At 39.4% G+C, this 24,882-nt stretch overlaps 1 protein-coding gene across 3 annotated transcripts; it reads left to right on the top strand.

Annotated features, from left to right (window-relative positions):
- Positions 1–1,001: 1,001 nt before the first annotated feature.
- On the top strand, positions 1,002–24,876 carry TERF1 (telomeric repeat binding factor 1). Of its 3 annotated transcripts, none has more exons than XM_049824092.1 (11): positions 1,002–1,256; positions 4,672–4,767; positions 6,994–7,124; positions 7,803–7,889; positions 8,774–8,923; positions 12,415–12,515; positions 13,290–13,322; positions 13,638–13,703; positions 13,795–13,838; positions 14,948–15,012; positions 22,845–24,876. In XM_049824092.1, the coding sequence occupies exons 1-11, from the start codon at positions 1,034–1,036 to the stop codon at positions 23,001–23,003; spliced, it is 1,155 nt and encodes a 384-aa protein (XP_049680049.1). In that variant the 5' UTR covers positions 1,002–1,033; the 3' UTR covers positions 23,004–24,876. The 3 variants fall into 3 exon arrangements, with proteins under 3 accessions (XP_049680049.1, XP_049680055.1, XP_049680064.1); XM_049824107.1 differs by lacking the exon at positions 1,002–1,256 and adding an exon at positions 3,264–3,553 and having other exon boundaries at positions 22,845–24,874; XM_049824098.1 differs by lacking the exon at positions 13,290–13,322 and having other exon boundaries at positions 22,845–24,873.
- The last annotated feature ends 6 nt before the right edge of the window (positions 24,877–24,882 follow it).

Here is a 24,882-nt window from a genome sequence, read left to right on the forward strand (position 1 = left end):
GTTAAAGCCTTTCACCCTTCCGGCATATCTACCAAAAGACTATTTCACCCTCTGTCAAGCCTCAGACAAGAAAACTGTTCTGCCCTTCAGCATTTGCCTTAAATTCACCTCATCGTTGACTACCCACTTTCTCCTTAACATTTTAAAACATACAGAGGATTGCCTTCTCAGATAGACGCACTCCACACCCCAATTAATTCAGTCACTCTTCATGTTTCATCCTGGGCTTCACTGGCAAGTTGAGGCTTCCACTTGTCAGTTTCCAGGTTCTGCAACACCGACATGTTCTCCCTCCCTCCTCCAGCAGCCTTCTCTCTCCAGAATCCATGTGACAACATGCTTCTTACAGGAAGCCCTTCACCTCACGCATGCACAAACACCTGCGTTTTGCATTTTAGTCTCACAGAAACCGTGGCAGCTCTCACGGCCACCTCCCCCGGGGCAGGACGGTCCTTCAACTTCTCAGCCTCTAACACCAAAAGATATCTGATTTCGCATTGCTACACCAAAGTTTCTCAGGACAGAGCAACAGCAGGGGAAAGCTCTCAAATCACCAGTGGCCAGCGGGGGCACAGCCCAGACCTTCCAGAACATTCCTGTCAGGGGACAGGGTGCCATGGGCCGCTTACACCGCGTGGGCCGCCTCACGCCGTTAATTCCGTCCGAGGTAAAGGGGATGCCCTGCAGGAGGGCTCCTACAAGCCGACGAGACAGTGCCAGACACGCTCCTGCGCGCGGCCCGCCGTCCCGAGGCCTACCGGCACCCGGCGGGCGCACAACCTCCCCGCTGCCCGCCCTCCGGCCGGGCGGCGCATGACGCCACCGCCACGCCCAGCCCGGGCCCCGCCTATCCCCTTCCTCAGCGGACTGATTGGCGCGGCCCCGCCCACCGGCGGAGGTGACGGCTACCGGGGCCGGGAGGAGGCGGCCGCGCTGAGTGGCTGCCGCGCGGCAAGGGGCGGGGCTGGGGGAGCGCGAGGTGGGCCGTTGGCGGAGCGGCTCCAGCCAGCAGCCGTTGGCGCGCGGGTTGAAGATGGCAGGAGTGGCCGGCAGCTCTCCGGTAGAGGCGGGCGGCGGCGGCGGCGGCGTCTCCTCCTCCTCCTCCTCCTCCTCCTCCGCCGCCGCCGTCGGCCCGCCGGCTGAGGCGGAAGCAGTGGCTGCGGACTGGATGCTGGAGTTCGCCTGCTACTGCCTGTGCCGGCACTTCGGGGAGGGGCGCGCGGCGCCGTTCCGGCGGTGGAGGGCCGTGGCCCAGGGTGAGGGGCGGCGGCGGCGGCGGTTGGCCGGGTTGCGAGGGCGGGGGCGCGCGTGGCTCTCGGGCGGCAGCGAGCGTGTCCTCGCAGGGCGCGAGGGGCAGCTGTCTCCCGCGCGCCGGGGAGGGCGCTGCCGCGCTCGGCGTTTGCTCGCGGCGGAAATAAAAGCGCGCAGGCCGAGTTTTTGCTTGACCCACCGGTGTTGGAGTTTAGCATGCGGCGGTAGCTCTGCTGGACTATTGCGAGATAATCGCAATTTCGGGGAGTTCCAGTGTTTTGGCTGAAAGAGACCAGGGAGGGAAGCAAGCTGGACTGTTCCAAGAAAACAGTGGTTACTGAGGGGTCGGGCGTGAGGACTTTTAGGTGATTCGGTGAATACGAGCATTGCTGTTAACTTGTCATCTTGATTCGGTGAAGCTTGAACGTGTAACATGGTTGTCTGTATACCGTGAGCAGTCACCGAAGTTGAGGCCTCAGGTGCTGAGAGTTCAAGGCTACTAAAAAGTTGAAGAGGATTTTGTGAAGAGATGCAAACGTGGTAAAAACCAGAGTAGAATTACTTAAATACGCTGAGTTCCTTGACTTTATATTCAGGGTTATGGTAGAAGAACTAGAAGTATTTCAAGGAACTGTAGTCTAGCAGACAAAGGTGGAGACATCTGTTGACGGGATTTTGAAGGGGAAAAAATTGTATTTAAAATGAAAAATACTTGAGAATGAGAGTAGTTAACAGCTGGAAGCAAATGTCTTGGTCTCAGATAAATTTGTTGGATTTATGGTGGTTTTTCTGTTAGAAATAATTTTCCTGAACATACCAGGTTAGAGATTTTGGGGATTAATTTGTGTGTGTGTGTTCTTGACTCGAGTAAACATGATTGCAAAAATTTAAACAAGTCATACTAAGAACGGAAAGCAATGGCATGCAGAATGATTAGTAAGGAGATTGATATGAAAAATTGTAAGAGGTAAGAAATCTAAAGATAATTAAGTACAGTGAATGGGGGGCCGCTAGATTAAATTATTAATGGTGCTTCTCTGTGTTTGGCCTTGGGACCGTGGCTTAGTGGGAGAATCATACTGAAATTTCATGAAGACATAGGTGGGAAGCAGAGACACTGTCAACACAGAAGCAGATTGGAATATCTCCTGGTAAGAAGAGGAAAACTTTTGAGGCCTGTATTAGTAGAAACAATTAATTAAAACGTACAGAATGTGAGGTCACGTGGCACTTTAATAGCAAATTTGGAATTTGCTCCTGCTCTGCTCAGCAACAGAGGAAAGAGTTGGTCATATTGGTGCTGTAAGATTAGAGTCAGAAGTATAAAAGTCTATGGAAAAAGCTAAGCACAGTCATAAGACTGCATTAGAAAAGTGGGTGTGTTTTTTGTCATAGAAATACAGAACCATTACCCTTGCATATGTCAAAGTGAGACCCTACTGAAATAATGATTGGCTGTCAACAAGAAGGTCAATTCAAACTGAAGCAAGTACAGAAAGGTAGGAATGCTAAGGGAACAAGACAAGCTATTTTATTAGGAGATAAATAATATTTCTGTATAGCTTGGTACACTGCCAAGTAGAAGTAGCTAGGCTACATGGAATTAAGGATTTAAAGACAGCATGGCAAGGTTACATGCCTTGCCTACCTTATCCTGCCTTGACAGGTTATTATGGTCTAGATACCTGAACTAGCTTGTGTAAGTGTCTACATGGCAAGAAACTGGATTTCTAGAGTTACTAATGAAAGGCTAAGATGAGAAATACATTTGAGTGGCCATAAGAAGGAAAGCAATTTATGACTGAGGGAGCTATTAACAAACAAATTAATAGAGAAACTGCCTTGGGAGTGGGGAGGGAGAACAGTCTATAAAAGATTACTAAGGCTGTGTCTCTTTCTGTTTGTCCACATTACTTGTGAGTAATTGCTGCTAAGGACCTGGTGTCCACACACTAAATGTTTCAGAGTTTCTTCTTTTTCAGAACAGTTCTAATGGAATTCAATTTTTGTGCTCAAGACTGCTCCATTGTACAAACCAAGCACAGGAAGTTTGCTTTAGCACCCCTGCTCTGAGTTAAAGCACTAATGTAGGTGCACCTTAAAAGAACAGAGACAGCTGAAAGATCTTAAGCTACTTGCCAGGATGACCCCTTTTGTTTTGTGGAAGTGTTCAGCTACAGTATTCTGCCTACTTCCAAAATTTCCATGCTCTGGCTCCATCTTCAGGGCACGATGTTGGTGCTTATCTCTATCATTGAGCTCATCCAAACTTTCTGAAATTGAACTCTGTCTGCTATGGAAGGTGTGTGAATTTGTGATTATAACGAGTGGCACACTACTGCTCTTCTAAGCGATGTTCTTTTTTTTATTTTATTTTTTTATTTCCTATTTTGGCTATAGGAATTAAAAGCTCTTGTATCACCTGTCCTCACTGAAGCAGCTGTAAATGTGTTCTTCCAAGCCCAAATGACAATATCCTGCTTGATATTGTCTTAGGTAATCATTCAGGGCTATTTAATTACTTTGTAATTTCATGCTTATCCATTGTTCATAGGAGATGATCATACACTAATAAGCAAGCAGGCTGAGTACTTCCCAGTAAAACAACGTGTTATGTGCTCCAGTTGTGTCACTGCAAACTTGGGGGTCCCATGCCCCAGAATCCTGGCTCTTGCTAGGCTGACACCAAAACATGTACATAAACGCTTCTCAACTAGGGTGTTCAGTCTGCAGCTTCAACAAGTCACTTGCCACGTTCTTCACTTTTCATTTTGAATGTTTCTGTATTATGCTGTGAAGACAAATGACTATATTCAGCACATTAAAATATGAAGTTCCCAGTAAACAGCATGATGGAATAATCTCATGATAGCTCCCATTCTAAAATCTATAATAATCCTTGTGACCTTCCAACCTTGCGAGGAGGATTTCCTTTGTAGATTTACATTTCTGATGAAGCTCTCCTCATAGCTTTTACTGCTTTTGGTCTGTCGGTTGTTGTAGCAATGTGCAAGTGTTACCAGTCTGCATGTGGCTTATGTTTTGTGGGCATTCCACCAAAAGACAACTGTCTGCTCCAGGGAATGTTTCTTAATAAGCTACTGAGCCAAACGAAACTTCATTATTTATGTAAGATACTGTGATCTTCTAATTTGATGAAATAAGCCTGTGATGCATCTTACAACTTCTAGGTTACTGTTGTGAACTGCAAGAGTGATAGGTTTTTCTGGTCAAATTCTTAAATATGTTTTAAGTTCTTTTAACATGGAAGAATATGAACTAAATGTGCTTCATCAGTTTCCTGATGAATTAGAAATTTAGTAGATTATTAAAGTCTGATAACACACTGTCTAGTATATTTCTAGCCACACTGTGGCAGTGCTGGAGCAAGACTGACTTAACGTTTCTCTTCTTTTCCAGCTCTTATTGATGGCCTCTCCAAAATACCTACACATCAGAAAAAAATGGTGTATCTCTGTCAGCTTTTGATAAGAATTGCAGAAGGAAAAAACCTTGGTAAGTACTCTGATTCTTTTTTTTCATTTGTTTAAATAGATTTGTGTGAACTTGCACAAAGATGTATTAGGCATGCTTTCATGTAGCCTTTACTATATATATATATATATCTATATATATAAAAATATATATAAAATGACTAAACTCTTAAATTTTGGTCTCTCTACATTCCACATGTGACGGAGCTGTATGCAGGACCAGTGTTATTCTGTGCTGACTAATTTAGCTGCTTTGATTTTGAATGACTATATGCTTCTTAAATTATAGGTCTTTTTTGTCAGAGTAGTATCAACTAAAGAAATATACTGGAAAAGATTGACTAGCTCTTAGTGAGCAATATTTGCAAGTTTAAAGCACAGAATGTGTGTTTCTTTCTGCATGTGTAACTCTAGAGGTTGAAGTGGAAGAGACAGTAGGAATAAGAATACGGATGAAAAGTATGACTGCCCTTGTTCCTTACAGAGGGCTGTAAGACTTTCAGCTGGCAGCAGGTCCTTGGGACTCTTATTCACTACCATGTCTCCTGTTTGGCAGTATTCACAACTTACTGGTTTAGCCAAGCTGGTTTTGCTTCCACACTCAAGTTTCTGGAAGACTTAACTTTTTTGCTGCAAGTTTATCACTGCTTGATAAAACTCATTGGAATTTAAGGACTTCAGAAGCTGCCTTGCTAGCATGAGCATGGAAGAAAAAAGTGTATTCTAGCCTAGCAGTGCCACAAAGGCTTGTTTTTATAAAATGAAATGTCTTGTGTTGCTTGTTGGGTAATAACACTCTTCTTGTTTTAGTTCAACTTGAGAATCACATTCTAATATTTAAAATGGGTCATATTAAAATTATGAAAATTTTCTGATAATGCTTTAAAACTGTATTCTTATATAGAACACTTGGGAATATGACTTCAACATGTGTCTTTATCCATCACTGTAGAGAATGACCTGTGTGGTGAGGAAGATTTCATGTGCTTAGTAGGCATTACATCAGATGTAGTTGCACAATGGACATGGAAGGCTAATATATTGTATGGTAGCTTTCCTAATTCTTTTCCAATTATTAAAATATTTGATCTGTGCTGAGCCTTAAAACAGAGTAGGCTGTTTCAGATGCCAGCTCTTTAAGAGCTAAACACTTTGGTTTTTACAATATTAAAATAAACTTCATATTAAGTGTCATATTACTTGAGTGAAACAATAATTAGAGAAACACAGAAGTGTTATTTTTGTAATGTCTATATATACATATAATTAAATTTTCAGTGTTTCTCTTTTGCTGTAGTGGGTAGCAAATATTATCTTTTTTTTCAGTATTGCTTAAGTTGTTTACCTTCTGTCTGAAAAATACTTACTGTAAGAAATAAGAAGATATTGAGAGAGATTCTGCTATGATGTCATATAAAATGAAGGAATAAGTGAGAAGGAATAAGTGAGACTGTAGCTCAATGAACATCTTGAGCTAAGCTGGCAGTGCCATGGGAGAAAAAAGCAGTCTTGTGCACCTGCCAGGTCCTACTGCATCTGTTCTGTTGTCACACTCAACTGTGCAGATGTGCAGTGGTCAGACTGGGAAACTATTAGAGTAAGTGGATGGTTATGTGGCTGGGCTACATTTCTACCAGAACTGATCCCTGTTCCTGCTTGCTGGGAGTTTGCACAAACCTTGGTGTTGGCACAGTGGTACAGTGACATGGGAGGTTCCTTCTGCTTTTTCAGTGACACTCCTGTGTTAAGCTGTTTGAATTTCCCTCTCAGTTTAAGCCCTTCAAATACAACAAAAAGTTAAGACCTGGGAATAGAGAGATAGACTGAGGAGAAAAACTTGGGATAGTGGTTATATTACAAAATTAACAGTATCAATACCAAATGTTTTTATATCTGATGTCAAGCTTAATGTAAGAGTATTATTAATGCCAGCCCAAATACATGATGCTAAATTAGCACTATTACAAGTGGCATTTTAAGTGAACAATAATTAGCAGATGCATAATCTCCCTTAAAAATGCAACAGTAATGTTATTAGCAAGAGTAGGAAGAACCAGTCTCTCTGAAAAGAAGGCAGTTACTTCAGGTCTCTTAAACACACCTGAAGAGAAAGACTAAAATTTATTTGAGGAAAAAGGAGTTGAAATTAAGTATAGTACATATTATTTTATTGTGTATAAGTAATGTAATATATTTAGCTTTATCCTTTAAGTTTTTTTAAATACTCACACCCCCACCCCCCACTCAGAATGCCATTTTGAAAATGAAGAAAGAATGTCACCTTTGGAATCTGCTCTGTCTTTCTGGACTTCGCTTGAAAGGGAAGAAATTAAACTGGAAAAGCTTCATGGAGATATTCGCCGCTTGATTCAAATTCAGGTCTGTGTGACTTACTCAAAATGCTTCAGGATGCTACCTATTCCTTCTGCTAAAACAAGGGTCCTCTTACAAAAAGCTTGGGCTATTAGCAGGCTGAACTGAATCTTTTAAGTTTGTTGTTTTTTCAAGTGCAGAGTAAATAGATCTGTACAGGGGACTTTTTCCTATCTAAATTGGTTCTTGTTTGTCCCAGTTCAAAACTGTTTCAAAAGCTGCCAATCTGAAAAAAAAGAGATATCAATTGAGAGATCAGTTCAAAACCACTAGTATCTTGAGCTTTAAAATGTATTATAAATAGCTTCTTTTTTTCTTTTTTCTTAAAGTGCTTCTTTGTATTAGAAAAATTTTCATTTCAAAGAGAAATATAAAAACCATGTTGACAGCTACTGAGACAAAGTCTGTCAGGGAAAGATGGAAGCAATACTTAGTAGGTAAGTATGGAAAGTTTTGCATCAATGAGGGTCCTTTTAATGCCCAATGGAGAGGTTTTAGGCCTTTATACATAAGGTTTAATATTACTTCAGAACTAACTTTTTTAACTAGATAATGTGGTGACCCTTAAATATATAATCCTGGATTTTGGAAGTGTTACAAAACTGTAGAAGTGTGACTTCACTTGTTTTTTCTGCATCTCAGGTGAAATGTGTTTCAGCACATCTTGTAATTAATTTGTTGTAGATTGTAGCAGTCCATATGGAAAACGGATATTTCAAGGAGGCTGCTGAAGTTCTTGAAAGGCTATTTACAGACTCAGAATCAGATAAGGTAGTAACTTGCTTAACCTGCATTAAGCACTCTCATTTTCAGAGGAGAAGAGGGGAATGGGTTTCCAAAGCTAGCATATGCTACCTGCATAGCTTCATTGTAATTACTGCCTATGCATATCTCTTTTTAAAATAAAGGCTAGTGCGCACACCTGAGTTTGCTGGGGTGGAGAAAAGAGCAAAAGGAGGACTGCAGGCAGAAAGACAGAGGCAAAAATGCTGCCTCTTATCTCCTACTGTATATTAGGACACATGTTCTTTGTAAATAGTAGCATGTGTATAATTTATTCTTCAGGTACACTCTTCATTCAGAGGATTCAGGTGTTTGGAAAGTGTAGGCTGTGGTAATAGTATCTAAATTCATAAATAAAAATGCAACCTGCACACAGAAGTTAATTCTGGGCTATATGGGTCTCTGTAAGATTCAGAGTGGTTGGTAGACAAAATGTGAAGTTGTGATTATCAGGGTCAATGTGCCCCTAATGCTACTCTACTAAATAGTCCTTTTCCTGAACACTGTAAATGCCTTTCAATGGCAGTCTTCCTGAGGCAGCAAATGAGAAAAGAGAGCCCAGTAATGACTGGCCTTTTCTGGGTGTTTTTGGTCCATTGACAGCCCTGCTTTCAGTGTTATTCATAAAGGGAATGAAAATGAGGATCACTGTAAAGTTACACTTAACCATTTAATGAGCACATAAAGTAAACACCTGGTACTATGCCTAGTTAACTTTAGAACCCTTTCAAACTGTAGCATAAAGTTGTATAGGCATATTCAGAAAACTATATAATCATTGTGTTTAGCTTTGTGTATGTCCTGTTTAGCATAGACGCCAAGTTTACAGCTGGATATATTTTTTGTGTTGTATAAAGCTGTGCTTTTCTTAGCCTTTAAGGGTGAAGCTGGCAAGCATAATTAAAAGTAAGGATCCATATGTTCCCCTTCTCCAAACCTTCAGTTACGATCTTTTGACAAGTAAAATCAAGTCTTACATTGAACCTTTCATGAAAAGAACTGAAACAAACTTCTTAATACAGGTATGTCAAAACTATTTTCAAAACTCATTTCAGAAGAGGTACCTGATAAGGTTAAATAGATTTATACTTTCCAGGGAGTTTAGACAACATTCAGTTACTGTATTAGATGCTTTACCTTCCTTTGGATTGTCTTATTAATTAAAAAAAAAAAAGTTGTATATAACTTTAGGAGAAAGTTAGTAGGAGTAAGGCTCCTCTAAAATATCTTCTGTGAATGTTTTTTCCACAACTGTTTTAATTAGAAAAGTAGTTAGGAAAAGAGCATAATTAAAATGAGGTCTGTCATTTAGTGTGTGTTTAAGAGAAGCAGTTTTGATCTGAGACTCCTTAAAAGATAATGTAATTATATATTAAATATTTATTTTGTTTAAGTCTATATGATTCATATTAAACCTGAAATATCAACACATGTTAATTTGGCTAAAAGCTTTAGGCATGTCAGAGGAGTTAGGAGATAGAAAACTGTTGTCTTCCTGTAAATAAAAAAGCTCCTTATAAACTATCTTGCTCAAAAGTGATTTAAAATTGGCAAGAACAACATTCCTCCTGCAGCTCATCTTCAGGAGGATTGTAAAGAATTTCTCTTATGTTTACTTCCTATAAAAGAATATTGAATTACTCAATTACAAAAGCACAAACATCTAAAGGTAATAAGAAGCGAACTTTAAATAAACAAACCTGAAGTTCCTCTGGGGTTTTCATTTTCTTACTAGAAAGAGAGACCAGAGAACTTATTAAATGCATTCAAAGTATAATACAAGGAATAACTTCTAATGGTTTCACTCGGCTGTCAATTTTCAAGTTTATTTTTCAAGACTATTTCTTTGAGTCTAAGAGGAGATGGAGGTTTGAAGGTGGTGGAGAAGGCCTGGAACTCCATACTAGCATACCTAGGCCCTCTGTGTTGCACCCCCACTGCCTGCACATCAGTCCTACTGTCTGTACCAGTGCTGCAAATCTTACTTCTGAAATCTTTACTTTGGACTGAGTTACTGTGGGACATGGAGGAGACAACTTTGTAAAGAGTTTGCACTTCTGCCATGCAATACATGTAGCTGTTTCCCAGCAGTGTACCCTGTGTTCTCTACGGAAAAAACGCTCTAGCTGTAACTGTTAATCTCTCTTCTTTATATGAAGGTGCTATATGTAGAAGTAAAATCATAGAATCATAGAATAATTTGTGTTGGAAGGGATCTTTAAAGGTCATGTAGTCCAACCTCCCTGCAATGAGCAGGGACATCTTCAACTAGATCAGGTTGCTCAGAGCCCCATCCAGCCTGACCTTGAACGTTTCCAATGATGGGGCATCTACAGCCTTTCTGGGCAACCTGTTCCAGTGTTTCACCATCCTCACTGTAAAAATTTTCTTCCTTATATCTACCCTACATCTACCCCCTTCTAGTTTAAAACCATTACGCCTTGTCCTATCACAACAGGCTCTGCTAAAAAGTTTGTCTCCAGCTTTCTTATAGGTCCCCTCTAAGTACTGAAAGGCCACAATAAGGTCTCCCAGGAGCCTTCTCTTCTCCAGGCTGAACAACCCCAACTCCTTCAGCCTGTCCTCATAGGAGAGGTGTTCCAGCCCTCTGATCATTTTTGTGGACCTACGCTGGACCTGCTCCAACAGTTTGTCTTTCCTGTGCTGAGGGCTCCAGAGCTGGATGCAGTACTCCAGGTGGGGTCTCACCACAGCAGAGCGGAGGGGCAGAACCACCTCCCTTGACCTGTTGGCCACACTTCTTTTGATGCAGCCCAGGATACAGTTGGCTTTCTGGGCTGCGAGCACACATTGCCAGCTCATGTCCAGCTTTTCATCCACCATAAGGTGGTCTACATTGCTAGACTGTTTTGTAGGCTGCTTTTTCTAGATTATTGTCAAGCTTGGAATCTACAAGATTGCAGCTCCTACTGTTGATGAAGTTCTTGTGCTTCAAGAAACTTATAGATTAGCTGCCCTAAGAACAGTCTGCAGATAATGCATTACAAGGAAAAAAAGACCTATACCAAGAATGCATTGATCTGAATACTTTGTAATTTTTCTCTGTAACTTTAATTTCTCTTTCAAAATAATTATTTTTGGGGACAAGTACAATTTGAAAGCTACTGTTAACTTTTAAAATACAATATAGTGGATTTAAACTTTTTTTTTAGCTAAATCCTTTCTACTCATTTGTCTTCATGGATATGTCCTCACTTTCACATGTTTTGCTACTATCAACCACTATAAAGGAGTTGGTATTTTGAAAACTTGCAGCTGAAAAATGTGCTAGTTTGGGTAGCTATGAAATTTCTGACACTGAAACATTTTCTTCTGTGATGGAAGTATTCTGTGACCAGAATACCTTCCAGTATTTTCATGGATGAATGAGTGAAATTGAGGGTGGTTTTATATTATGTGACTCCTATAAATGTTGAGAGATTCTGCTAACTACTGTGAAGGACAGGTTAGGGTTTCAAGAAGACTAAAAATTGGATGGGTGAAAGAGGAGGCAAAAGCAAGCCCTGAAGGAAGAAACAGATGAAAAGTGGGAGCAACTGGCTAAGCAGAAAAAGAATATTGGGTCTGTAGTGACTCTGTCAACTTTGAATCATTTTGATATTTGAGTGTTGCAAAACTGATCACCTCTTGGGATGTATAGACAGTGTCAGATGGAAGATGGCTGTGCTTAGTAATGATGGTGCACAGCCAGGAAGTTTTTACGGTTTGGGCAGTAACTATACCTTAAGATGCTAGAGAATAAAGTTGATAGCAAAGTGGCAAGAATGACTTCATGTGAACTAAGTGATTTTTTTTTTTTTTAAAGTTGTTATTTATTATAGCAAGTAAGTGGGAGCAATTTATGGAAAAGTACAAATCTTGCAATCCTCTCGACATTCTATAAAGAATAGTGAACTAGTCCTTCCTCCTCTTGAGAATGGAAGAGAAATAATCTTAGTTTGTGGCTAAAAGTTTAGGCAGGATGTTACAAAATTCTTTTGCTAATACAGGAATGGTTACATTACAAGCCTAAAGTCTGATTAGACATGTGTCTTTTGCAAGTGTTATAGGTATGCTTGATCCTGCCATGTGCTACAGAACTGGATGAACTTGTGAGGCCTGCCAGTTTTCACTTTCTAATCTAGTTATAAAAAACAGACTTTGGAGTACTTTGATAGTATTTGCAGTCTTAGTTAATTTCTGCAATGTATTTCACACTTCTATATGTTCTCTTATTATGCAAGTATTCGTTGTATTTTTTGTGTCCATATAAATATCACTTGTGACTATAACTAAAATTTCTGAGTTATTAGCTGATAAAGATTTTGATGGATTTCAACTTGACATGCTACAGTTGTTTTGAAACTACTTATTTTAATAGTAATATCTCTGAAGGGTCTGTGAAATAAGCACTGTTAGTCCTAATAGAGAGTACATGTATTAATCTTAGTTTAAACTGCTATCTAGGTACTGGCTGGCTTTAATTTTAAAGCATCAATTAAATTTCTTGCAGGCAGCCACAAAACACGTGGAGTCTAAAGGACTGGGAGCAACAGCATTGCAAAACAAAACTGTGAATGAAAATGACAAAAGGAATTTGGAAACAAATCAAAGGTTTGTATTAAGCATTATACTACTAAGGGACAGGCTTGGACAGTAACTTGAAACTTGTAGAACTAAGTGTAGGTAGAAGGAAGGATGTTAAATTCCAAACTACTGTCCAATAGAAAATTAACTACAAGCACATTCTCTGTTTTTAAGTTTTGGCTTTTCTATGGTTGTTACCTTTGGCATTTACATCAAATAGCTTGGCGTTGAAGATGCACATTTTTCAGTTGAAACAGCTGTCAGTCTTGTATAACAATAAAAACAATTCCTTTTTTTGTTGTTGTTGTTATGCTTGATTGAGCTCCATTTAGTCCTGCCTTCCTAATTTCAGGCTATAAGTTGTCTAGAGAAAAAAAGAGGATAAGGAAAGGGAATTAGTCTTATTACTTCTTCCTCACAGCTAAAACCAAGATTCTCTTAGTGATACTAGTGTGATGGGAAATAATTATGTTGCTTCATGGTTCTGGCAATGTGAACCCTCAAAACAATTACGTGCTTTTCTAAGAAAAGCTGGGGGAACTTGAAGCACAGTTCCTTCCCCCCTCCTCTGACTTAATTTTGAAAAATACTAATATTCCAGCCTTATCACCACTTGTTTTTCATGGAGAATAAATTGTAGTCTTTAGTTGGGATAGAACTTGTGTTTCTGCAGTTTTATAATTGGAATACTTGGCATTGTTTAGTTAAGGAAATTGACTGATGCAGAGAGAGTATATAGGAAGATGAGTCATAAGGTGGTGGTTTTTTGTTGGTTTTTTGTTGTTGGGGGTTTTTTTTCAGAAGGGAAGCTCCTGACACAATTACATCTGAGAGGTATGATGACAGACTTGATCAAAAAAACCTATGGAAACAATTCCTAGATTGTGAAGATGGTATGAAAAAATAATGTGCAAAATGCCTCATGTCTTCAACTTAAATGTGTGATGTCTTGTAAGTTTCTTCTCCAGGTATAGGGAACCAAGGTTAAGAGGGTTAATGGATTGAAGCAGTTAGTGTTTGAATGCCGCTGTTTCTGTAGAGAAATCTTGTGATTTTCTTTCATTTAAATATTATTGAATCACATAAATGGCAAGTTGCTGCCTAGGAAGTTATTTTTTGGTGTGTGTGGTTTGTTTTGGTTTTTTTAAGATCAATGGAAGAGCAACAGAGTATTACAGATCAGCCACCTGGAGGCATAAAGAACCCCACAGTAAGGTAAAAATTATTTTTTTGTTGTTGTTGCTCTTGGTCATGGACATTTCATGAAGTTCTGTGTATTTTTACTTCAGTTCTGTGTTCCTTGCAGGCCTCATTCAGGACGGAAACCCAGAGTGAGCAGTGTTCTTCAGAGTGAGTATTAGCTTATTTTTACACTTTCAAAATAGCCATATCAAACATTTTCCCCCCCAAGCTCTGCCTCCCCTGCCTCACACCCTCCTCGATAAATGGGCTAGTGGTTTGGTAACAGCTCTCCAATGTGATTAGGTTAATATAAAAATGATTGTGGTGAAAAAAACCTCCCAATCGTTGTCAGTGGTTTCTGCACAAATGCAGATTTGGTGGGGGCCATATTTAGGAAGGTATGAAATGGTTTAAGGTGCTGTGGCAACTCATTTTGCAAAATCATTCGCTATTTTCTGATTCACTTGGGTTTTTGTTTGCTTTCCTGGGATTTATGGTATTCTGTGCAAAAGAAAGCTGCCAGAGGAATACTGAAATTTGTCTCTTTCTGACTTAGAACCTAGATAACTTTGGGGGAAGGGAACTAAAGAGGTTGGCTGATTTAGAAAAACAAATTCTAGTGTAAAACGCACAAAGTTAGGATGTCCGTGCATCTTCCTGGTATTACTTTTAAAAAACTTACAACATGGATTATATATTAATTAGTTTCTGAAAACCATTAGCACCCTCTTACCACAAAGAGATGACATTAATATAAAATAAATAGCTTCTGCATGTGGCCATATTGTACTTGGAAGGACAGACTGGTAAGGTGCCTTGAATGCTTGCCAGAGTTAGAACCTGACACCTTTTCTGGAAATGATGGAACCTGTATACAAAGTATCATAGCCCTGATTGCTGGTTAGTTTCAGTTCTCTCTCTGTGTAAAATGGAAACAGTATGTATAGTAAAAATGTTTTTCCCAAAATGAAATAACATGTTTCATTATTATGTACCAATTGTTACCTAATTGTTTAAAATATAATTCTTCTGTGAGCTTTGTTGTGTAGAAAATATAGTGTCTTTTTTGAACTACTTTTTGAGTCCTTGGACTAAGGTGAGGTTCATATGCATATATAAAAATATATTCATATATAAACAGACACTGAAATCTTCCCAGTCTGTCAAAGAATATCAAAATAGTGTACATTCTTGTCTCATGTAAATAGTAGAATGCAAAACTGACGCCTTAAATGTTGACTCCTCATTGATCTAGATGTGTATTAACTGTCTTTTAGGTCTGAACAGCTTGCAAAATTTGGAAAAACATGGAGATGCTTTGGCTTGTGGCCGAAGAAGACGGGTTTGTACCCATTCTCTAATCTAAATGGAGATAAAATCAATCTGCACTGCATAGAATTTTTTCCCAGCTTCATTTGAGTCTGTCTCCAAAATGCCTGGGTTTAAGATCCTCCACATTACTCAAGCTGTGCTACAGCTCCTGAAACCGTTTTTTAAGTTCTAATTCCTGCTTTAAAAAAGAAAAGTACCTCTTTTTTTTTTGTGCAGTCTCAAATATTGTTGCTAATGCTTTTGAGCCTTTAATTTGTTGAAATACCCTGTTACTAAAGCTTAGTCTGACTCTTTTTAAAACATGTGAAAAAATAAAAAATTCTTTCCACTGTTTGGATTAAAGAATTCAGGATGTCATTTGCCCATTAGAGTTTTGGGCAAACATCAAAGACCTTCTGTTTTGCCACTTAGAATGTTAAAGATTTAGCAATTTTATAATTCAATACTTTGTTCATATGAGTGAAAACATATATTTACTTGGGAAACTATTCTAGTTTTTATAAACCAAATAATAGGGTCTTTTTATAATGCTACATTTCAAGCAGTCCTTTGCGTTCTCTTCATGGGTAAGCCTGCTTCATTGCATTACTTTAAAATAATTCTACTATGTTCGCTAATGCTAGAATTCCCTATTGGTGCGAAGTACTGAAGTGTATGCTTTAATAGAAGGCAATTTGAAGTTGATTTGATGTTGGGGTGGACTGTTACAAACTGATTTTTGCACATAGCCAATTTTCTTCAATTGTTATGATAAGATGATAAACACTTCTGAATGAAATTAATATTAAATAAACATACACCCATTGTTGAAGTCCTCTGGAAAAAATCTCATAGGAAGCACTATGGGGTCTTTCTGTTTAGATAACAATGGAAGTTATCAACATACATGCATTTTGGTGTGAGCTGTTTCATTTTTCTGGTGTTCCTTTTGGCATTTCATTTTTCTTATAACAGGGAGAGAGGGGCTTATGTGTTTTCAGACTGTCCTTGAGGACAGTTGTACTTATTCCTAGTTCTTTAAGCATTTTTATTAAAGGTGATGTACTGGTTAAATCTTCAGTTGCGTGCTGTCCTCAAATTGGTTGAGGTCCTAATGATAGCTCATCTGTCCTTGGAGGTTAAGCCCCCTGCTACATACAAACAGTTTTTTTACTTTGCCACAAATCTCAGGAATAGTTAAATCACCGAGAGTCTCCCTAAAAGCTGCAGATAGAACCAGTGCCCTAGAAATAAATATCAGTACTTACTGGATTTGCTTGTTGCCTTCAAAAACATAATCAATTACTTTATTCCAACTTATACTTGGATAGGTACCTTGTCAGCCAGTTGCTGGTAAGCATGCACACTTCCACCAATCTTGTTTTCAACATCAAGATTTAAACTAATTGGACCACAACTAGCACAGAGCTAATGACAGCTTCATATTCACCAATTTTTATGTTGAGGTAGTCTGTTATGGGGTCAGTTACAAGCACTGTATCCGGGTCTAGGGTTTGTACATACATCTCACTAGAAAAACAATAGAAGTTGTGCTTAATTCTGTTGTTATAGTTCAACTTTATTTGAAATGTAAAGACTAATTTATAGAAAACTACATCTAATAGTACTGAAGAACTCATTGAAAATTTTATAAAAACTTGAAGGAAACTAAGATTCAGAACTGTGTTTCTTTAAACACTTAGCAAATGCTGCCTTTTCTGTCTGAAACTTATGCCATATTCCCTGCCAGTGAGACCTCTCATAAATATTGTATAGAAAGCAATGATATGGGCCTTTTAAAAAATAAATCTGCTCCTCTGCTTAATCTAGGTTATAAAATTGCTTCCATGCATGAAAGAATGCAGTGAATGTCAGAGCTGTTGACTTCTAGAACTTCCTTTTCCATGTAGTCCCTCTTTCAATGTTGGCATTGTTTGCTCTTGTTTTGTAAATGGCATTTCATTGCAATGGTTCAGTGCCTGTTTTCAGCCTTTCATTGCTGTGTTTTCATTTAGCTGCATACAACAATCTGCAGTGCTATTGAAAGGAAGTGTACTTTATTTTCTCATTCCTAAATTAGGGGATGCAAGTGTCACAGAATTTAGGGAACTGTTTGTACTCGACTTTATATCCTGTATATTTATGGCAAGTCCTGTGAGTTGTCTAAAATTTGACCGACAGTTTGCTTAAATTAAAGAATGTGTCTGAAAATCTGGGTTTTCAGAATCTAGTCAGACTTGTGTGGAAAAAAATTTCCATGTATTTAAACTTGGAGGAAAAAAACCAAAACAGAGCAGAGTCCCAGAATGCACAATCAAAGGAAGATGGGTTACTAGAGTAGAACTGACTCTAAGGAGTAACAAGATCTTTACATATGTAAGGATATGTCTACACAGTCTGTCTGGCAAGCTCGAGCTTGCTCTGCCAGCATTCTGAGCTAGCCAGATGTCACGCTACTCTGGACTAGGCGCTGTGATTATGTTAGCTCAAGCATAGTGCTTCATTATGTCCAGTCTCTCAACCAGTCTTGGTAGCTTGTAATGGTGCAATGCTAGCATCTATGTAACTGCCATCCCAGAGGGCACAGGCTGTTTGTTAGTAGGGAGAGAGGGGGCAAGTTACTGTTCCATACAGTGCCTCAGTGAAAAGAAAATGAGTCAGTCTCTTGGTTTACCTGTAAGGCGGGCTCCTCATTTATATGTTAAACTGAAGAAATTTATTTTTTTAAAAAAAGCTCAATATAAGCAATTTAAAAGCAAAACAAGCAAAACCCAACCCTTTTAACAGCAAATGTAATTAATCATTACAATAAGTAACAAGGGTTGTGACTGTCTCTGTTGCTGGAAAAATGTGAATTATCTGGTGCTGTAGGTCAAGCATAACTGTGTTACTTGAATAAAGATTTTATTTAGGAAAGTTTTCTGGCATGCTCAGAAATTAGATGAACTAGATGGTTCTAATGGAATCTCTGGCCTTTTAAATGGTGGTAAAAAAAAACCACCATTCACTGCTAATGTTGGAAAAGATCTGTGGAACAGGAAGTATTGGGAAAAGGAGGTATTTTTTATAAAGGGTAGACTACTTCAGAGAAGTTTTAGGTTTCTAACTGTTTAGAAACACAGCTGAACTACTACCACTCTTAATTCTTTCACTGCTTAGCGAGGCTTATCAGTGATCATAGTTTCTTGAAGAGGCACTGATAGTTGCATTAAGCTGGAGTAAGTGCAGGTTTCAGATGTGATGTTTGATCTTTGTGTACCTCAGCTTGCACTTTGTGCAGATGCCAAATTTTCTCTTCTTGCAGAATAACCAGAATACAATTTTGATCAGGCTGAATGTTATCTAAGTTCCTTCCTTGCCAGAGCCATCCCCCTGCCTTTCAGCTCTGAATGCTGTTGCTGCTTTTAGCAGCTTAAATTCAGTGGCACCCAAAATTGTCACCTGGCCCATCCCTCGTGCCTGAATTGTTGTTGCTCTTAAGGGCAGAATCTTTTAAGGATCCCTGGAAGGGTTCCAGGTCATTAGGAGAGGAGAAAGTTTAAAAAACAAACAAACAAAAAAAAACCCAAACAAACAAAAAACCCCAAACAAACAAAAAAAACCACCAACCAACCAAAAAAAACAAAACAAAAAAAACCCAAACAATCCAACAAACTTTGTCTCAATGGATGTGGGATTTACCTGACTGTCTTTGGACACATAGACCTCTTGTGCCACTGACAATCATAGTGCCTGGCCCTGGGTTGTCCTACCCATCCCTTGTGCGTAAGCGGGATGGTATACATTTGTCCAATGACAGCAGCCATGAGATTTACATTTCCACAGCGTAGATTATTTGCAGAGTTAGATGATCGTTCCCTCATAATTCACCAATTTTCTCTGTACCACTAGGTTCTACTACTCATCTTTATCAGGTTTAAATCTCTGTAAGTTGAGACTATTCCTCTGCAACTGTGCATTTCCCTTTCTACCCAATTCTTCACAACTTTGAAAGTTCAAACTGCAGAGAGTTCAGCCATAGCCTGACTCTCAGTTTCCCTCCTGCTTTATAGCCAGCACTGTTTATTCATTTGATAGTTGGAAGTGACCTGTTACTTACAGGAGGAGGTTCTGTACATACTCTGGCAAACCTTTCTTTTCATCCATACACTACAACTTTGGATCACTAGGCCTTTAGCTTCAGCCATTTACAACTCTTACTGCTCTTCTAATGTTCTACAAACACCTCTTTTCCAATCCACTTGTTCCAACTAACCTGAGGATTTACTAGCATTGGTCCTGTTTGGGTGCCCCCACAATGCTCTAGAAGTTTGCTTACAAACTTAACACTATGGGCACATTAGCAAAGGATCAGTCTCCCATCACAGAAGGATTATATACATTTAATCTTGGGAATACTCACAACTCAGCCAGGCCCTGCTAGCTACAAAACTGTTAAGGGATGTTAGAAGTGGCCGCCTCTTCCAGCAGCCCCCGTCCAGGACCCTCCCGCCTGGCGGCTGGAGGCCAGCCCAGCACCCAGGGACCCAGGGTCCCTGCCTAGGCTGGGGGATGTGGCTGCTGCTTTCCTCTTGGCAGGTTTGTCCAGTAGTGAAGCTGAGCACAAATCCCAGAGACATACAGACGCAGGACACATGCAGAGAGGACACTGACGTGTCTGATCGCACAGACTGCCAGGGACAAGGTGCTGCCCTCAACAGCATCCACACGTGGTACCCATGAGAGACATAAATGCAGCCAGCCAAGTCTCTTCCTCCTCTGTGGCTGGTAGAGGTGTACGTTCACTGGTGAAAGCACACACACCCCTCTCTAGGTTCACAAGCGTGCAAATATTTGCATTTGCAGGTCCTTTTGCTTGCTGGCTGGTACAGCTGGATATACTACACACGAGCACTCACACACTCATCCCATGGGCACTTTGTTCCAGTCATACTCCAGTGTATACTTGCAAGATGTCTCCGTTTCAGGCAAAAGGTGAAATGTTTCGCTCATTTAAGGAGATGAGGGAAAGGCAGAGGGTGCCTATGCTGCCTGGGTGTCAGCTCACAGTCACTACTGCCGGGCTGGCATTCCAGCCTGATGATAACTAGAGACTCAAAGGAATAGCTACGGGACACACAAGGGCTCCTTCTGGTCACAATGTCTATCCTGGGCCCACTGTGCTGGTCAGGACTGTTAACATCAGGTCCTAAGGAAGCTTGTACTGGAGCTAGAGACAGGGAAGAGGAGGGGATAACTGGTAATCCAGGACCAAACCTCCACCCCTTGCCCTTGCAGCTAAGTTAATGCCAATCCCCGCTGGGGCAGCTGCATGTGGCTTCAGCTCTGTGCTGAATCTGGCTTGTTCATACCATGTTAATAGCTGAAACCAACCCAGACTTTCCTGACCAACCTCTCTTAAATTTTACCAGATACCAGAAGTACCTTTTCCAGACTTACCTTGACCAGATCAGTATTACAATTACCCTTCCCTCTTAGCTGGCAGTGGGGAACTGGGCTGACCTGTATTAAAAGCTGGGACTCAGCAGCCCCCTGTATGCCGCCGGAGCCTACAGATGACCCTTGGCTGAAGCCCCAGCAGGGATTTCAAAAGGTCCTGTACCTTTCTAAGCAGTGGCAGAGAGCAGCCTGCAGTCCTCCAGACTGAAGGACATGTGAATCCCACTCACAGCACCAGATGCTGTCATGGAAATAACCTGAACTGCAATTTAGATGAGGTCAGAGCAGAAGCAGTTTATTGCTATAGCTATAGGAGAGGACAGGGAGTAGCGGAGTGACAGCTTCTGCAGATGTGAACTCTGCCCAGCTTGGGCAGCTACAGAGTTCCTGCAACTTTTACAACCCATTTTTCACCAAAACTGTGTCAGATAAGCAGCATATGGTACATAACAACAGCGAATGAAATTCATCAGTCAAGGAGGCTCTGGACAGTACGTCCTTTTACAAATAATTCACTTCTTTGTCAATTAAATCATTCTGACCTGCATGACTGTTAGCTGAAAATGCTTATTAACTTATGAGGCCTGCAAAGGCCTTTGAGACATTAACTATTTTGCTTTCACACACTGAACAAGAGTAAGTAATTGCAGTGCTTTTGATCACTTGCCTATGTAAATTTCATGGTGTTCTTATGAACAAAAATGCTGACTTTTTTGCTATTTCAGAGCAACTCCAAAATAAGTACAACACAGATAATGGTTAAATGCAGAAACAAGAGAGATTCTTGGTTGGATTTTCAGCAGTCATTTGCTCATGACATGCATGTAAACACATGCAGGTTTTGTAAAAGTCCAGTAACTAATGATTTTTAATATGGAATCTGCTGGTGCTCACAGAAATGCCAGCATGAGAGCAGTGAAAATTGACCATTTGTCTCCTTTCATAACTTACTATGGTCCATAAGACCATCAGGAGCAGCAGGACATCTCCAGTGCAAGAAGCAGAAGTGAACACAGATAAATTAAATGGAACAGCTACACACTACAATTCTCTGTACATCTCAATCTCATTAACATTTTTAAGTTTGTATTTTTTCTGTAAGTTAAGTCTTTTTACATTTCAGATTTTGGGGAATAAATTTAGAAGGAACATGCTAGCAAACTGCAGTTTTAAATAAAAATTGATACTTAGTTTTTAGAAACGGTTTTCCTACACAGTTGTTTCAACTGGGGATCCTGTCCTGTATTTGCATAGATGAGATGCAATTCAGTTTGCCTAAGGAGATATGCTGATCATACATCAGTATGATTAGTTGTATATTAAGCAAGCAAGGATTTGAAGATATTTGCAGAGGATCAGATTCTAGCAGAATAAGTTGCTTTAAAATAATTTCATATTAAAGTTGCTAATTGCTATTCCAGAGTGAAAAAAGGACTGTATGTAATACGCCTGTATTAAAAATGCAGTGGTTAAAAATAGGTATGATCGGATATATAGGATCTGTAAACTTTATTTTATATATGCATATTTCTATAAAGCTACAATAAAAGAAAGTTGATACTCAGTTCTCCCTCACACTTTATTTTAAAGGTAAGTTTTTAAAAACCAAGTATTTGATTTTTAAAAAAATAAGTTCTCTTTCACTCTGTGTGCAGTCTTAAAATTGTTTGTATGGAGATATTTGTATCGAGAAGTGACTAAGGAAGAACTGGTCTGGAGAACTTCATTGGAAGGGATTGCTTGCAGATGTATAACTGCAAGTAATTTTCTCTCCTTTTATGAGAGAAATGTCATCCCCTAAAGATTAAAAAGCTTGTAGGTCATGACAATGAGAATTAAGTAGTGGGTTCAACAAACGGTCAAAAGCAAATGCATAGCTGTTACCTGAGGATATGGCTGATCTCACTTTCAAATGCAATATGTATCATTTTACTTCTATCAGCATTTTAAATATTGGGATTTGTTTTTTCTAAGCACACTGAAATTCCTTTGTTGGTAAATGGTGTCTCTCTTGATTTCTCTTTTGTGAGGCATACTAGGATCAGTCAAGGTTTGTCTTGGCTCAATTAGCTAATAAAGTACAATTTTGGAAAGCATGTTTTGAATGAAACAAAACTTTGTCTAATGTCTTCTTTCTTCCCTTTTCCTCCTGTAACTTGTGAATGCTGAAGCATGTGGTTCTTGTTCCAGGTGATGTCTGCTACTGTGTTGTAACGCTTGACTTGGTAACCTTTGTTGTTGTATTTAGTGTCAAGTTGTGATGCTCAGAAGAAATCAAAATGACCTTACTGACCCTCAGACATCTGTACTCTGTAATAACTAGAGAGCTGTATAAAAACTTGCTTTTATATTTGCTATGAGCTTTTTTACATTAGTACCTTTCTCTGTTCACGTAACCAATATTTTTCTCTGTTCTTCCCCTAGCGATGGACTTACAAAGAAGACTTGGAACTGAAATCAGGAATAAGGGAGTTTGGAGTGGGTAACTGGGCTAAAATTTTGGTCCATGGTGACTTCAACAACCGAACTAGTGTCATGTTAAAAGACCGGTGGAGAACACTGTGCAGGATCGAACAAGGCTAATTTGGACTGCAGGAATCAGCTCAACCTTTCCCTAAATAAGGACCTAGTCTAGCTTTTCAGAATAATAACTTATTTTAGTCTCAGAGTGTCCGGCAGTGTTGCTGTCCTAAAACATGAAACAGAATAGTGATAGGTATAAAATGTTCATGTAAGCTCACTTCCTTGGGTAACGATGACTTAAATGCAAAGCTTAGCCTTTTATCTCCACGCAAGACCTAATTTCTGAAATGTGAAAATGCGTGCAGTGATTTAAGAAAGGTCAGTTATGTACATAAGGGCACTAAATGACTGGCAACATGTTTAGCTTGACAGAGGCTAATACAGAGTCAAGTGTTCTGTATTTTAAAAGGGTTTTATCTCTAGTCAGATTGAGCTTTTTATCATTTTATCTCCTGCCATATAACCCATTCTAATCTGATTTGCTTCACTTTGAAATTTTGGTCAGATTTGTCATCTCTGTCAGTAAGTTACAGCAAAAAATATGTATGTATTGGTATTACTAATTTTACAAACTGATTCCTTTTTTTGCAGTTAAAAATGTGATAATTTATGTAATTTTATATTTATAAGTAGTAAAGGTGTTGCTTTTTTGTTGTTGTTAAAGAATTAAGCTTAAGTTCTAGGTGGAAGATTATTTTGAACTTCGATATATTAGCATAATAACACTTTTTTTCTTGCAGAAGAGATGGAAAACATATGAAAGGTAACAGTATGATACTAGCTCTTAACATCTCTTGATTATCTTGTGCCACATAACTTGTCTTGAGAAGTGGCTTCTTCTAGACCAGCAGGAAAGGGAAAGCTCATGGCTCAATAATGAGTCTATACTGACACTGGTAGCACAGCTCAGGAGACATGGTTCATCTATGCCCTCCACTGTCTGCAGTGATAGCAAGCAAAGATACACTCTGATGGGGGTAATTAACTATCAGGGTGTCAGTTGGTCACTGTAAATGTCCTACTTATGAGAGACTGTAGTGGATGATGGTACTACGCTGTCCCTCTTGATTCAGGTTGTGTGCAAAAGAGTTCCACAACCTCAGAAAACCCACACTTTCCACTGTCATACTGGTGTGAATCTAGTGACTTGAATTAACTTATCACAGCATTCTTTTAAAAGTGAAATCTCTTCAATTCAGATGTTTTCTGTGCCTTTATCCTTGAATAAGGCTTTTATTTTACAATAACCTTACAAGGAAAAGCATCTGTCCAAAGTGGTCAAAATAAACCTCTCAGATATTTTTCCTGGCTACAAAGGAAGAGATATATTCTTGAAGGCTGAAATGTTCAGGAAGCATTAAGATAATCTCTTTGCTTTCTGTTTTGGAGGCCTGCTTCCATTAAGATAAAATGGTAAAGTACAGTTACAAAGGTTTGTTTCACACTCTTATTGTGGACAGGACCTCAGCCAGATCTCCTTCCTCATTCTTGCCACCAGATGCTACGGTTCCTTCTTGCAGCTCCTAGAAACAGCGGCAAGCAGTAGTCTTTAGGTTCCAAAGAGATGCTGCATGTCTTAACAGTAAATTTTCTCAACCTTAAGGCATAATTTCTTTTTAGCAGACATTGTGAATTTTAGGATCTTGATAAAATTACAGGCTTTGTCCTTCAGCAAGGAATGCTAGAGCAGCTGTAAGCCAACAATTCAAAAGTCATAGCAGGTATCTGACAAGTGAGAAAATGCAATATGCAGCCTCTTTAATGCTGTTAACAATAATTGAAGGTAAGTTACAGGTAACAAACCAAGGATTTGAGCTACTTGCATAGCAGTCTTGCCAGTGCTCTAATATTGCAGGTTTCTCTGTTGATCATTGTACATAAGCAGTTTTAACTAGTAATATTTTTTTTTTATGTTAACCGAGGTTTAGTCACAAAGTCT

The sequence above is a fragment of the Accipiter gentilis genome, chromosome 2, assembly GCF_929443795.1.
Source record: "Accipiter gentilis chromosome 2, bAccGen1.1, whole genome shotgun sequence".
NCBI lineage: Eukaryota > Metazoa > Chordata > Aves > Accipitriformes > Accipitridae > Astur > Astur gentilis.